General features: G+C 35.4%; 2 protein-coding genes across 2 annotated transcripts; one reads left to right on the forward strand and one right to left on the reverse strand.

Moving 5' to 3' along the window:
- The first annotated feature begins 225 nt into the window (after window positions 1-225).
- On the forward strand, window positions 226-2,931 carry LOC127108466 (aspartic proteinase Asp1). Its single transcript, XM_051045936.1, has 8 exons — window positions 226-876; window positions 965-1,082; window positions 1,160-1,383; window positions 1,503-1,727; window positions 1,800-1,941; window positions 2,027-2,227; window positions 2,318-2,390; window positions 2,569-2,931. The coding sequence occupies exons 1-8, from the start codon at window positions 659-661 to the stop codon at window positions 2,679-2,681; spliced, it is 1,314 nt and encodes a 437-aa protein (XP_050901893.1). The 5' UTR covers window positions 226-658; the 3' UTR covers window positions 2,682-2,931.
- A 24-nt stretch (window positions 2,932-2,955) lies between these two features.
- LOC127108467 (protein ATAF2) lies at window positions 2,956-4,893 on the reverse strand. The gene is made up of 3 exons (XM_051045937.1): window positions 4,312-4,893; window positions 3,940-4,217; window positions 2,956-3,836 (listed from the first exon to the last, which is right to left on the reverse strand). Exons 1-3 carry the CDS (start codon window positions 4,469-4,471, stop codon window positions 3,387-3,389), a joined length of 888 nt encoding a protein of 295 aa, XP_050901894.1. The 5' UTR covers window positions 4,472-4,893; the 3' UTR covers window positions 2,956-3,386.
- Window positions 4,894-15,726: the final 10,833 nt, after the last annotated feature.

The following is a 15,726-nucleotide window of genomic DNA, read 5'->3' on the forward strand; positions in this document are numbered from 1 at the left end:
GGCTAAGTTTTTTATTATTATTATTATTATTTTAACGATTTTGCATTCACTCTTTTCTATTCTTCCCACGTCTTATCCTAATAGAATAGTTATTTGATAATTTTCATTTTGGCTTTTTCAAAGAAAAACTCCATAAAACTTATTTCATTTTTTATTACTTGTTTTGTTGTTTTTTGCGGCAATCATTTTCACAGGGGACATTGAAGGAGTAGGGAAGAAGTTTCTAGGAAATAAACAATCACACAAAAACCTCAACACTTGCCCATAAGCCATTGTTTTCACCTCCACTTTTTTTCTTCACATACTCTCCCAATTATATTTATTTTTTCTTTTATTTTTCTACCATATCAATTCAAAGAGTGCTCATAACATGTAGAATCTATGCTAGATTCATGTGTAAAATTAAGAAAGGGATAAAAAAAACATAGCAAAGAAAGCAATCCCACTTTCTAATGTTGAGTTTATTCTTTCCTTTCCTTCATGAATAGCACAACCAATTATTTCCAACAAGAATCATTAATTTAAATATTTAAACTCAACCACACCATTCTTCAATTTTTTCCATCCATACATTATTAAAGATAAAGCAAAATAAATAAATAAAATAGTTTGTTTTTTTCTTTTTCTTTTTCATTACTAGAGATCAGAGAAGCAAAAGATGAAAGTAGATAAGGTGAGATTGAGGTTGATGTTGGTGGTTACAGTGATGATGTTAAACTTGTCTTGTTGTTCAGCTTGGTTTGGTAATAAACGCAAAAGTGGAAGAAACATAAATTTACCAGGTGAATCCATGTCTTCAAGGACAAGTCTCATGAACCATGCTGCTGCTGGTTCCTCAATTGTGTTCCCCATTTATGGCAATGTTTATCCTGTTGGGTATGATAACAATTCACTTCTTTCTAGGTTTCTTATTCTTTCTCATGTTTTGTGATTTCATTTTTATCATGTTTTTCACTTTTTGCAGATTCTATAATGTTACTCTCAACATAGGTCAACCACCAAGGCCTTATTTTCTTGATGTTGACACCGGTAGCGAACTCACATGGCTCCAATGTGATGCCCCTTGTTCTCAATGTTCTGAGGTAACATTACACTGAAAAATCTCGCAACTATTGCTCCTAATGTCGTGTCGATTTGAATTTTCTGATAAAATTTTCAGACACCTCATCCACTTTACAAACCTAGCAACGACTTTGTGCCGTGCAAGGATCCGCTCTGCGCATCCTTGCAGCCCAGTGATGACTACACATGTGAAGATCCTAATCAATGCGACTACGAAATTAAGTATGCTGATCAGTACTCAACTCTTGGTGTGCTTCTCAATGATGTCTACCTTCTCAACTTCACCAACGGAGTCCAACTTAGAGTTCGGATGGCGCTCGGGTTTGTTTACTTTGCAAACTATTCGGTTGCATGATCTGCTATTTGACATATGCATCGGCATATTATCATTGTTTAGATGTTGACGAAGCTTATCTAATGCGCCTAATTCGTTTATACAGATGTGGATATGATCAGATTTTTTCACCTTCTTCTTATCATCCCTTAGACGGAGTACTTGGACTAGGAAGGGGAAAGGCGAGCTTGGTTTCACAGCTGAATAGTCAGGGCTTGGTGCGAAATGTGATCGGACACTGCTTAAGCTCGCGAGGAGGAGGATATATCTTCTTTGGAAATGCTTATGATTCTTCTCAAATGAGTTGGACTCCGATTTCGTCTATCCATTCGTTAGTACACCATTCTCATTTCACATGATCCACGCATAATTATACCAGTGACTCATAATTTTGTGTTATCAGGGGAAAACACTACTCGGCAGGACCAGCTGAGCTTGTTTTCGGAGGAAGGAAGACCGGTGTGGGAAGTTTGGATATTATTTTCGATACCGGAAGTTCCTATACTTACTTCAACTCTCAGGCTTACCATGCATTGATTTCTTTGGTCAGTTAAAATCATTTTTCACTAATACTTAGAATTAATGTAAACAAGTAACTATGGTTTATATAGTTCAATTTTCCAAATGCAGGTGAACAAGGAACTACATAGAAAGCCATTAAAAGTAGCACCTGATGACCAGACTTTACCAATGTGTTGGCATGGTAAAACACCTTTCAGAAGCATAAATGAAGTGAAGAAATACTTCAAGCCACTAGTACTTAGTTTCAGCAATGGTGGAAAAGTTAGATCTCAGTTTGAGATCCCTCCCGAAGCTTATTTAATAATATCAGTGAGTTCTATAACTTTCCTACATTTTCTATGTTTGTTAACTGCTATAGGAACATTTCATGTGTGAATGCTAACATTTTGTTTCTGCCAGAAAAAGGGAAATGTTTGTCTAGGAATTCTAAACGGTCCTGAAGTAGGATTGGGTGAAGTGAACCTAATTGGAGGTATGAATTTAGTTACATTGTTACTATTTAATTCTGGATAGTATTCTATGAAGCACGACACTAATACTAACGCATTGGAAAAAAAGAAAGTAGTCACATGTGTCGGACACCCGACTCGATCTGTTCCGTGGTATCTATTTATTTAAGTGATTGATGAACTCTGCATTCTGTTATGCAGACATATCCATGCTAGACAAAGTGATGGTTTTCGACAACGAGAAAGAGTTGATTGGATGGGGACCATCTGCAGATTGCAATGGTGTTCCAAAATCCAGAGATGTCAGTTTATGATCATAAAAACTACCTAATTCAAGCATTCATATGTCAGTAGAAAATAAATTAATGTAGTTTATAGAGCTGGTGATGGTAAAGTGTAAACTAGTAATATATTGGGGCAGGGTATTCTGTAGATTAGCTTCTGATAATTACAGAAGTTATTATATATTTAGGGTCATTTCATATAAGCATGGTTATGCAGCTATTTGTAGCCAATATAATCCTTCTAGAACAGAAGTGAAAATACATTAGATTATAAAATGAATACTATATATATATAACAAACATATTAAAAAAATTCTACTACAATAATAAGAATGGAACAAGAATTTTCTACATGAAGCCTTACATGTTAACACTACCATATACCCCTAATATGACTAACTGGATCTAGAATTGAGATCATTGTGCTTATTGTTTTAGTTACAAAAATGACCCCATTTTCTTAGAACTTGAACCATACAACAACAAATGAATATCAGCCCAAATAGAACAATCCCTAGTAATTACCTACCCAAGAAAACACACATGCACCATTAGCATCTCCACTTGAAGTTGCAGTTAGTAGTTGTTTTGTTTGGTAGGTGTGAATGTGAATGTGATTTTTTTGTCTACAACCAATTTAAAATACCCATGGGACCCCTCTTTTTAGGATCCCCATCCTTTAACACCCCACGACCATGACCTATTTTCATCACTACTCAAAATAACAAAACAAAATTACTTGGGTAGGTACGTAAACACATCTTGCCAACCAGAAAGTTGATTCATTTGATACTGAACCTGAGGGGCAAAAGGGTCATCTTCCCCATCGTCCATAAAATTCAACTGAAAATCAAAGGCCGACACTGGATCAGGCCCCAGAACAAATTCGTTCCATTTTGGCTCACTCTGAACCTCCTTATCGCACGTGACATCCGGCGAAACCACGTGCTCTGAACCGCTTGAATCCGTGTGAAACCGTGGCACCGAATCTGACGTGTCAGTATATAACTGCTCGTTCATAATCCCGAAATCATCTTGACCGTTCGTTTCAATCTTAGGCTTCGTCTCATTCTCAAATTGAACTTCCTCAGAAAACATTGATGATTCTTTTGTACTATTTCCATCGTTGTATTTCTCAATCTTCCCTTTCTTGTTGTATATTCGACACAACACCCAGTCATCAAGCTGTAATTAATTTCCAAAAACAAAATAAATAAGAAAATTATTTCATTCACACCATCAAAATAAAGTTAATTTCATATAATGTATTATTATTATTATTACATACTCTTAAATTGTGGTTATTTTTCGAAGCGGATCTATCAACGTTTGCAAGACGATATTCATGCATGATCCAATTCGTTTTAACTCCTTTAGGAGCTTTCCCGGCGTAGAAAACAAGTGCTTTCTTAATCCCAAGCGCCTTCGGCTTTCCAATCGGCTTATCGGCTCCCGTGGCTTTCCAGTAACCGGTTCCGGCCGCCCGGTTCGGCCTTGAACCGTTTGGGTATTTCCGGTCCCTGGGAGAGAAAAAATACCATTCTTTCTCACCGTAAAGAGCCATTTCTGTTTACAAAACCAAAAAAGTAAAAAAATAAAATTAGTATCAAAACTTATTAATCTTTTTTATAAAAAATAACGGTGTTGAAAAGTAAATTACCTGGAAGGTGCCATGGATCAAACTTATACAAATCAATTTCTTTGATAATAGGAACAGAGATTGGGAGAGAAGCACACTTTCTACATAAATAATGATTCACAAGCTCATCATCAGTAGGATGAAATCTGAAGCCAGGTGGTAACTCTAATGCACCTTGCATTCGTGAATTTCTGTTTAATAGGAGTATCTTGTTGTTGTTGTTGATGATGTTGGTGATGGTTGATATTCGATTTCGAAGTTCGAAGTTGTAAGAGAGGAAGAAGTAATGGTTTTATAGGAAGTAGAAGAGAAGAGTCAAAAAGGTTGATTAAAAAATACACGTGGGATTAGTGAAGTCGGGGGAAGGTGTATTATAGAGCAAGTGTAACTCACAAGAAGAGAAAGTCCTCGAACTTCGAAGTTCGAACCATGTTTTTTCGTTGATAAAGGTGAATGCAGACATCACGGCACGTGGCGAGACGTGACTGGAGGGTAGGACACGTGCGAGGGACTTTTTTTGTGTGTCACTGCTTGCGTCACTGACTTAGCCCGGTTTTGGTAAAATGGTTGACTGTTGTCGTAGTGGCTGTGTTTATTTTTGGAGTCGACAGATTGTTGTACCTTATTTAATTCTCCTAATGCTCTGCATCTCGTCGCGCTCTGTCCAAATCTTCCCTCCACCACATGGAACATATTTTGACCGTTTATTTTAATTTTAACAAGATTTGTGTTATTTAAACACATGATATATATATATATATATATATATATATATATATATATATATATATATATATATATATATATATAATATATATATATATATATATATATATATATATATATATATATATATATATATATATATATATTATATATATATATATATATATATATATATATATATATATATATATATATATATATATATATATATATCAAATGATACCAGAATGTCAAATTTAATAATATAACATTTTCGATGATTCTTTATCATATATTTGTATGACAAAATCCACAAATTAAATTAAAAATTATTATCATATAGATCATATTTATAGAATTTAATATCAATCAGAAAGAGACATGTTAACGAGATACATATAAACTAACGTCTTACAATGATAATAACTTTCAATCTATAGCGATATGAGTTATAATAAAAATAATAATATTAATGATAAAAATAATGATGAAAATATTATTAAAGGACGAGGTGAAGGAATTTTAATTTTTACCGCAGTACCCTCATTTTCAAAATATATTTCCAATATACCCCACTTTGAAAATTAATTCCCAAAATGCCTTATTTTTTGTTTCGTCTCGTCCATTGAAATGACGAGGAGGTGAAGGAATTTTTTCAACGTGTAGGTTCGGCCAATGGTTGCCCGAGTTAATGATGGGTCTTTTTTTATATTTAATTTAAATACAATATTATAATTTAAATACATTATTAGGATTATTAATAAATGGTTTTTTAATTATTTTTATATTTAAGTAATATAAATTAAATTTTTTTATAATAATATTTTTTTATAATGAGGCATATAACTAATTATAATAAATAATAATTATTTTATTGATATACATGGACGAAATACATTTTATTTATAGTGACCGCCTGTTCCACATTTTGTGCCAACTTTTTTGCGTTTTCCCTTGCCTAAGTCTTCTGGTCTTTGTCTTGGGGGAGATGGAGACGAGTCGGAAGACAGCTGTGATGTATTTGGAGGCATATCCATACCGTCGAGTTCTTGAATGGAAAAAGTAGGCATATTCAGTAGATGCTCATCAGTGAAGTCAAAGTCGGGTATTGAATGTGTTAGTTATGTGAAGGTGTTGGGTTGGGTGTGTTGGATATGAGGATAGTAAACATCATCAGGGTTGTATGTAGAAGTGGATTGTGCGAATGTAGTGTTAAATGTTTGGGGTTGAGAATGGGGTTTGAGTTATCAAAGTTGGGTTGAGAATGGGGTTTGAGTTATCAAAGTTGGGTTGAGGAATTGGAGTGTATTGTATGGGTGGGCGTAGGTTGGTTTGTTGTTGATATTGTTGGTTGTAAATGTAGTTTGTTTGAGGGAATGGAGTGTGAGGATTTTGGTGTTGGGTTGAGGTGGCACAAAATGTGTGTTGTTGGGTGGTCTGGGTGTGTTGATAAGTTTGTTGAGCTGATGAAGATGGTTTGACCCTAAATTGGGATGTGTACGTGTGGGGAATGTCTTGATGTAAGGGTGATCTAGTTTGTTGGGTTGAAGAAGAGACATGTTGACGGGGATCATTCAAAAATTGGGTCAGAGCAACGTGCGTAAAAGGAATTGACAAAAATCAATTCATGTATTCTCTACCCGACTTAGACTCACCAAGTACCGAGTTACCTTGTAATACCAAATGTCTTCTCTTTTTCCATTCTTTGATCTCTTTTTTGTTTAAATCTTGCCAATGTTTATCCCAAGCTTGGACCATAGTCATATTATGATGTTCACTTAGACATCTTGGCTGAGACGGGATGTGTTGTTCGAATTCAAATTGGAGTTTGACCCGATCCGTCTGATGCATCTCAACGGTAAAGAAACATATTATATATGTTGTTGCACTCCAGACTCGGCTGTCACTATAATCAGGCACTGGGTATTGTATGTACGACCTCCATATAAACTGTTATAAGTAATATAATTATTATAATGTAAAAAAGAAGTTTAGATAAGTTGAATATTGTAATTAACCATACTTACATCATTTTCTTCCATGTGTTCAATTGCAACTCAGTATCCACGTAGATGATGACGAGGATTATTTCCGTAATGCATACCTCGTTTGCACCATCTTGCATTGAAAAAAAATATTAACGTGATGTATAACTTATTTTGAGAAAAATAAAGTGCATTCAATGAAAATGAGCACCTTAATGCATACGGATGTGATGGAACCTCGGTACTAACTGGGGAAAATAACGGTATACGTGTGAATGCCCAGATACTTTGTAATACAACACAGCCTTTTATGCTCTTCATTCCTTTATGGACTACCTTGCACATATGTCTATATAATGTTGCCAGACAAGCAGAACCCCAACTATATGTGTTACATTTTTCCAGGTCTCCTTCTAGAGGTAACCAAGAAGAATGCAATAAATTGTGACTCTTATCTGACATTAAGAAAGTAGCAATTAATAGTAAAATATAAAATTTTGCATGGAGAATATTTTCCACTTCCGTCGGGGAAGAGTTATTTTTTATCTGTGTTAATAGAGCTTCTAACCAAACAATTTTGACAGAAGCCCCATTTTTATCTGAAACGGCCGGTTCGACGCCTAAATTCTCCATGTAAACATCGCTAGTTACATTTGTTGGGTCATTAACATCTTTACCGTTAATTCGGAGACCGAGTAACATACTCACATCCTCCAGTGTGATAGTACATTCACTAGTTGGTAAATGAAAAGTATATGTCTTGGGTTTCCATCTCTCTAACAAAGCAACAACTAGTTTTAGAGTTTACTTTTAAGCTTACTATCTTGGCTACATTAGCAAAACCCGCTAGTTCTAAATACGGTATTATAATCGCACTTGGTTGAATGTAAGTATGGGAATGGACTCGGAACCTAGTGTCTTCCTGAAATTTAGATAAAAATGATAATGAATATTTTTTGTGATGAGAAGCTGAATTTAAAAAAAAAGTAGTGAATACACAGACTTACATATTTGGCAATGTTCACTACTGTTCCACGGTGTGATTCGCCCATCCACAACAAAGACATTTTTTAGATGTGAAATAGAAGAAAATTTGATGTGAGAAACCTAATTTGTTTGAAGATTGAAAAGATTTTGATGAAAATTATTTGATGATGAAAGGCTAATTTATAGGGTTGGAAAAATATTTAAAAAATTGATGATAATAGTGCAGGTTGATTCAACACAACACTACATGCATGCAAAAAACTGTGTCGAGTATTCCCTTCAATAATTCCCTGGTTGATTAGATGGTGAACTGCGAAATATGCATGCGTTCAGACACGCCCAATGAATGGCCGAGCCAGGTCTGCAACTGTGTTGACTCGTCCAACCAATGGACGAGCTATGTCTACACGCGTGTTGTCTCGTCCAACGAAAGGGCAAGTTATGCCTGTCAGCCTTTTTAGCCGTCCAATCAATGGTTGAGTTAGGGTTTAGGGTTTTGTATCCTTGGAAATCATTTTTTGACTATAAAATAGGTTTTTAATGGTATTCTTTGTCAACATTCCAACTCTCCTACATTCATATCTATATCCAAATGGCTCAAAGAAATTTAGTTGTGTCTATCCATTCTAACGGGTCAATTTTCACATATGTTAATGAGGGATTCTCATTTAGCAATACAAATATGCATTTATTCAAAATCCACATCAATTCTGACTTCCATCCTCTAAAAGATCGAATTGAAAGAAAGTTACAAAGTTGTGTTGAAGACATTATTTATCGCCATCCATTAATTAATGGAGACGATGGTACTGTCTTTTATGTAATGACACCTATTGAGAATGATGAAGATGTCAAGTCAATGTTTCAATGTCATATAACATTTTCTCAATTGCCCACCATTGAGATATATGTTCGTCTACTTGAAAATCTTGAAACATATCCAACGCAATCCATACACTCACACCAGTACGGAATGAGTCAAACCATTGACGAAGAACCGACTCAAAATAATGAACCTTTCACACCGAATGAAGAGGTTGGCGACAATAGTGAGGATGACCAAGAAGAGGTCTGGTTTGAAGATCTATTTGGTGCTAGCAATGACGATGGCAATGAAGATATCATCGACACACCGACCGTAGCAGTAACAAATCAATCGATTAGTTTGTACAATCCACCTATTCACATGAAAAATATAAGTTTGGATGATGCTGAACCAATCTCTATTTTTGGGGTTTTCACACCAATTCACAATGCTGACGAAATAGAGGAGGGAATGGAGTTTGAAAATAAGGAAGTGTTTGTTGTTGCGTTGTAATAATGGTATATAAAATGTAGTCTAGATTATTCAGTGACTAAATATGACAATGTACGTTACGTCATCAAATGTCAAAATTCGGCATGCAATTTCAAATGCAAGGTTTCTTTGCATAAGGGCAACTCAAAGTGGAAAGTTGGTAACTCTGGTGGGCCTCATACATGCACAACCACTTCTATGTCACAAGACCATAGAAAACTCAATTCAGAAATGATTAGTAAGAGCATAATAGAGCTTGTTAATCGCGACGCTTCTCTTAAGGTGAAGGTGATCATCGCTCATGTTGCGGAGAAATACAGGTATATAATATACTACAAAAAGGCATGGATTGCAAAGTGTAAGGCAATTGAGTCGTTGTATGGAAATTGGGAGACATCTTACAACGATCTGCCGTAGTGGATACTGGTAATAAAAACATATCTTCCAGGTACTATTATAGAATTGCAATCCTTACCTGTGATTTCAAATGATGGATCACACTTGGGTGACCAAAGGATCTTCCATCGTCATTTTGGGGCGTTTCGACCATGTATACGTGGTTTCACATATTGTAAACCTATTGTGCAGGTTGATGGGACATGATTATATGGCAAGTATAGAGGGACTCTGTTGATGGCTGTGGCACAGGATGGGAACGAGAATATTTTTTCAATAGCGTTCACATTGGTTGAAGGTGAGACAAAGGATGCTTGGAGTTTCTTTCTTAAGAATTTGAGAATACACGTTACTCCATAAGAAAATTTGTGTCTAATATCAGACAGACATGAATCAATAAATAGTGCATATAATAATCCTGAAAATGGATGGCAATATCCTCCGTCTTCACACGTCTATTGCATTAGACACGTTGTAAAAAACTTCATGCGTGAGATTAAAGACAAGGAACTGTGCAAAATAGTTGTTAACATGGGTTATGTGTTGATAGAGGCGAAATTTAACTACTATCGGGGGGAAATCCGAAGAACAACCAATGACGCTTTATCATGGATAGACAACATCCCTCGGGAGAAGTGGGCAAGGGCATTTGACGGAGGGCAACGCTGGGGTCACATGACAACTAATCTGGCATAAGCAATAAACTCCATACTCAAAGAAACCCGAAACTTTCCAATCACCGCATTGGTCAAATCAACGTACTATCGATTAGGATCACTATTTGGTAAAAGAGGCCATCAATGGACAAAAATGTTAGCCTCTGGGTAAGTTTTCACTGATAACTGCAACAAGGGGATGCCTGAGGAAGTCGGTAAAGCTAACACACATAACGTCATGCAATTTGATTGCGAGAGATTCTATTTCATGGTCCATGAGAAGATTAATCAGAATGATGGTCGACCAACCGATACATTCAGTGTTGATCTTAGGAAACAACATTGCGATTGTGGGAAACTTCAGGCATTTCACTTACCTTGCTCCCATGTAATCGCATCATGTTAGAGTATACACCAGGACTACTCCATTCACATACCATACATGTTCAAAATTCTTAACGTCTTCAAGGTCTATAAGGAGAGTTTATTAGGACTTCCCCATGAGGAAAATTGGCCACAATATGAAGGATTTACTCTTTGCCATGACAACTCTGAGAAGGAGGAAGAAAGGGCGCCCAAACAGCATCCAGATTAGAACCGAGATGAACAATGTTGAAAAGGAAAAGAGAAGGTGTGGGATTTGCCCTGAAATAAGACACATGCATAGGAAATGTCCAAATGTTGCAGGACCCTCTAGATGATTATGTTGTTTTTTTATTATCAACTATTATGCACGTACTATATATCAACTGTTGTGTATTAATAATGTCTTTTGGAAACAAATGTTATGGAATACATTTGATAATCAAAGGCTTCTGGTTACAAAGTACAATCATAACAACTTAAATTCATAGAGGTTATTAACTAACTAATCAACAACAACAACAACCAACATAAGTGGACCTTTAACTCCTCAGTTAACTTCACCACTATGTGCCGAAAACATACACTGAACATCTTCATCGTTTTCTATATGATCCAGGTAATACATGTACGTACCATCAGGGCTTGTATCACTCAACGTTATGTATGGAAAACGATACTCTATTTTTCTCACCTTCATACGACTCCCGCCCAATTGTCGAAAGCCAGTGTGGATGGCTGCAATCAGTGTTCTGAAATTCCATTACAGATCGAGGCAAACACTGATTTTTTCCAACTTGTCCATAAATTGCAAGACCCCAAACAAGCATTCATACCAAAATAATTTGATGTGTGATCTGAATTACATTTCTACAAGTCCTGCTATTTATAGAAAATTAATACATGAATATTCGGCCAACCATTAACCGAGACAGTACAAACACGAAGCAATTTCTCGGTCATTGAAAGTCATTGGTGATAACTATATCATTTAAAAACAATATTAATTGATTAAATCTATTAAACTAATTTAAAAAACAAAAAACAAAACCACTTCATTCACTCGGCCATCCATTGGTCGAGTTCATGCATGGCGAAAAGGTGTTGGCAGGACTCGTCCAACCAATAGGCGAGTCAACACTAGACAATTTTGACATTCAGCAACTCGTCCTTTCAATGGGCGAGACAAAGGTATAAAGTAGGGCATTATGGGAATTAATTTTCAGAGTGGGGTATATTGGGAATAAAGTTTAAAAAATAGGGCAAGGCAGTAAAAAAGTCTCTCGTCACGCTCTGTTCAAATCTTCCCTCCACCACATGTAACATATTTTGACAGTTTATTCTAATTTTAACAAGATTTGTGTTATTTAACCAAATGATATAGATCATATTTATAGAATTTAAATTGAAACTTAATAACATGACATCTCCGATGATTCTTTATCACATATTCGTATAACAAAATCCACCATTAAATTGAAAGTTATTATCATATAAATCATGTTTATAGAATTTAATATCAATCAGAAATTATTTGACATGTCAACGAGATACATATAAACTGACGTCTTACGATGATAATAGCTTTTAGTCTATAGCAATATGAGTTATAATAAAAATAATAATATTAATGATAAAAATAATGATGAAAATATTATTAAAGATAAAGATAATAGTATTGGAAAAGATAATTATAGGAGTAAAGTAATATGCGGAAGACAAATTGAAATATTAAAAGGCATGCTTTTATTTATGAAAAATACTTATAAAGGATGACAAATCAAGAATTTTAAGTTCTAAGATTGAAAACTCAAATGTCTTTCACAACACACAAATGATCCTTTTAGGCAAGGATCCACACAGACTTGAAACTAAAATAAACTAAGCATAAACTTTTATAAAAGGTAATGTCCCACATGGCCCGAATAACTGATATACAACAAGTTTTTTTAAAATAAAAGTAGAGTCAATAATTCAAAAGCAATTTTGAGTGGAAGATAATTGAAGCCAGCAAAAGGGGGTCTTTGTTGTCTTTAACTTCTTATCTTCACCATAATTGATTTTATCTTCAAAATAATGTTAACAAGAGAAATCTTCATAATCTTATCTTCACCATAATTGAACTTATCTTCAAAATAATTGAATGTAGGATTCTGTCTTTTAAAGGTCTATGATTCCATAAAAATCATCTTCATTATTATTTTCAGAAGTGCTAGAAGCACTACCACTTTCAGATAAAATAGTCATACCTTCTTTAATCTAGCTTAAGAACTCTTTATGGCTGGAAGCAACAGATAAAAAGGCAAGTAATTTTGATCTATCTTACAAGAAAGATGACCCTTCCCATGATAGTTCAGATGAAAAGGTCCAGGATGAAATCCACGTAATTTCAAAAACAACACAAAAACATAATAAAGACTTGTAATCAGGACAAGTAGTTTTTTTTGTAAAATTGTTAAATGCCTTTGAGGCATAATAAGGAAATATTTCTAAAATTGACCCAACAGTTCCAAACTAATGGATAAATCAATTAGGGAAGCTAAGTGAAATATCCTTGTTGACCCATATAAATAAGGTGTGGTTGAAAGGTTCAACAGACAAAAAATTGAACCAAGCGTCCATGTAATCAAAGCAAGAATAGTATTGTGTAGTAAAGGTTCTAGAAAAAGATTTTAATTCTGATGGAGTTTGTTTCCAACCAGAAGGAAATAATACCTTATTAATTTTGAATTTAGAGAACTTAATTTTAGATTTATCATTCTGATATGTTCTGGGTGTTAGCTGAGATTTTCGATAAGGGAAAATGCCTCAGCAAACAGGTCAGAATAAAGACATGTCGACTTTTTAATGATTTGTGCATAGTGTTGGGTTCCAAATGAAGAGAAATTGGGACTTAACAATTTTTGAGAATGTTATGGAGACATCTCGACAACAGAGATCTCGACAGCGACAAATGCGTCGAGGAGGCGGTTATTTGGGCGCGCAGACTTCACGTTCAAATATGATAACTGTTTTTTGGAGTTATGTTTAAAGGAACACGTGGAGGAAATGTAAGGAGAAAGACATGCATGCGTTCATGTGGCGAAAGCTAAAGATCTGAACGTTATAGAGCAGTCATTCCTTACTTGTATATATATAGGGATTTCATTTGTAGAATTATAGATGTTCATTTTACTACAAAATCTTATTTGTACTCAAAGTATCAGCGTCAAGAGAAAAGAGTTTTCATTGAGAGAATGTGAGGAATATGAAACACCAATCCTTACTTTAATGATAAAGTCTTTCTATTCAATTTACCTTTTCTAGTGCAATTACTTTCATTTATACATAATTCAATATTGTATCTTTATTTTTGCTTTACTACAACAACTTACTTTATTTCCTGTTGAAATTGCATTTTTACATTGTTAACATAACTATTTCAACCAAGTCGAGATAGAGCCCTTTCCTAAGAGGTAAATCACAAACTAAGAATGTTAGCATAATATCCTAGGATTCACTAGTCGGTCTTGTTCGTAACCTTTGATTAAGAGATTAGCAGTTGTTTGTGAAGTTTTAGCGTAAACAAATTGGCACACCTGGTGAGACAATTTAAAGAAAATAAAAAAGAAGGAGAAAGTCGCTTACATTAAGGCAAACAATTATTTGTCTGATAGAGGCGATGAGTATCTCGAAGAAAACGAGGTGAATGTGGCTGACCTTAAGCCCGAGCCTCCCTAAGTTGTTGAATTCGTCGAAAAGGAAAAATCATGTCGAGCACAAAAAGAGTAAAAAAATTATCGCTAAAACTTACACTTTCGAAATAACAAAATGCGATGAAATATTTGATTTGTTAGTTACATATGGACATATCATAGTGCCTCAAGGCTTAAAAACTCCTTCATTGGAACAAATAAAATAGAGAGGTTTTTGTAAGTACCATGATTTTTTGGAACATAAAACGTATAAATGTATTATTTTCAAGGATCTGGTTCAAAAAGCTTTGAATGACGGCAAACTCCAGTTCGACGAAAAGCCAAATTCAGCAATGAAGGTCGACTCCGACCCTATACAGACAAAAAATGCTCACTATGTTGATCCCATGGAGATTATGATGGTTGAAGCCACCGAGGGCTTTAATATGAAAGTTGAAAAGGGTGAGCAGATATCTGCTATTGCTGATTCTAAGATGTAGACGATCTACCCCCAAGCTGAAGAGGGGATGGTCGACTTTTTGGAGTGCCGCAAGCTCAACAACTCCAAAACCATGATGTTCCCAAGGTGTAGTGTTGTTTTCTATGAAGAAGCAGGGAAGAAAATGAAGGGTACCAGGAGGTACGATCCTAGAAGAGGAAGCCAAGCTGCAAGGTTCTCCTCAACGAATATAGGTGGCCCTCGCAGAAACGAAGAATACATGAGGAGTTTCAAACAAGATCATTAGAGGATATTTCACACACCAACAAATATGCCTAAAAATAAGTGGGCGAAGCCCCTAAATGAGAAAGGGAGCGAACCAGCCCAAATGGAAAGAGATCGACCCCAAGGTGGGGGTGCCAAATCAGAACAACCAGAAAATTCCAAAGGGAAAATCTCACATTCCCCCAACTTACAAAGGAAACAACCCAATAACGCATACTCAGTGGTGGCATCATCAGAGAAAAAAAGGCCTAAAAAGAAGCCTTTGCTAACAGAAACCAAGCCCCTGACTTAAAACTCCCCTCAGCTGTGTCGAAGGATCAAAGGAAGCATTATTAAAAGAAACCAATCGAGGAGGACATAAGGGTGAACAACCAAAGGCCATCTATAGTAGTGGCGCAACGCGCCAAGGACGACTACAAGGCAAGGGAAGAAATGCCTGAGTATTCTCCTCAAACGGAGGATGAGACTCCAGAGTAAACTCCTTAGTCTGAGGAGGAAGTACCCCATTATACACCTCAATCTGAAGATAAGAAATGGGAGTACACACCTCAATCGTACAATGAAATGGTCGAAAATAATTTCGACTTGGGGTCAGAAGATGATATGTAGATCAATTGCGACATAGTCTTAGTATTGTCTGCTGAATATG

The sequence above is a fragment of the Lathyrus oleraceus genome, chromosome 7, assembly GCF_024323335.1.
Source record: "Lathyrus oleraceus cultivar Zhongwan6 chromosome 7, CAAS_Psat_ZW6_1.0, whole genome shotgun sequence".
In the NCBI taxonomy this organism is placed as follows: domain Eukaryota; kingdom Viridiplantae; phylum Streptophyta; class Magnoliopsida; order Fabales; family Fabaceae; genus Lathyrus; species Lathyrus oleraceus.

What these genes read in the sequence shown, in the direction of transcription:
- LOC127108467 (XM_051045937.1), bottom strand. Translation starts at nt 4,471, where the DNA reads ATGCAAGGTGCATTAGAGTTACCACCTGGCTTCAGATTTCATCCTACT. An exon ending in TGATCCATGGCACCTTCCAG is followed by an intron (nt 4,218 to 4,311) that starts GTAATTTACTTT and finishes TTTTGTAAACAG; the next exon opens with AAATGGCTCTTTACGGTGAG. An exon ending in AAAATAACCACAATTTAAGA is followed by an intron (nt 3,837 to 3,939) that starts GTATGTAATAAT and finishes AATTAATTACAG; the next exon opens with CTTGATGACTGGGTGTTGTG.
- LOC127108466 (XM_051045936.1), top strand. Translation starts at nt 659, where the DNA reads ATGAAAGTAGATAAGGTGAGATTGAGGTTGATGTTGGTGGTTACAGTG. An exon ending in GGCAATGTTTATCCTGTTGG is followed by an intron (nt 877 to 964) that starts GTATGATAACAA and finishes CACTTTTTGCAG; the next exon opens with ATTCTATAATGTTACTCTCA. An exon ending in AGAGTTCGGATGGCGCTCGG is followed by an intron (nt 1,384 to 1,502) that starts GTTTGTTTACTT and finishes TCGTTTATACAG; the next exon opens with ATGTGGATATGATCAGATTT.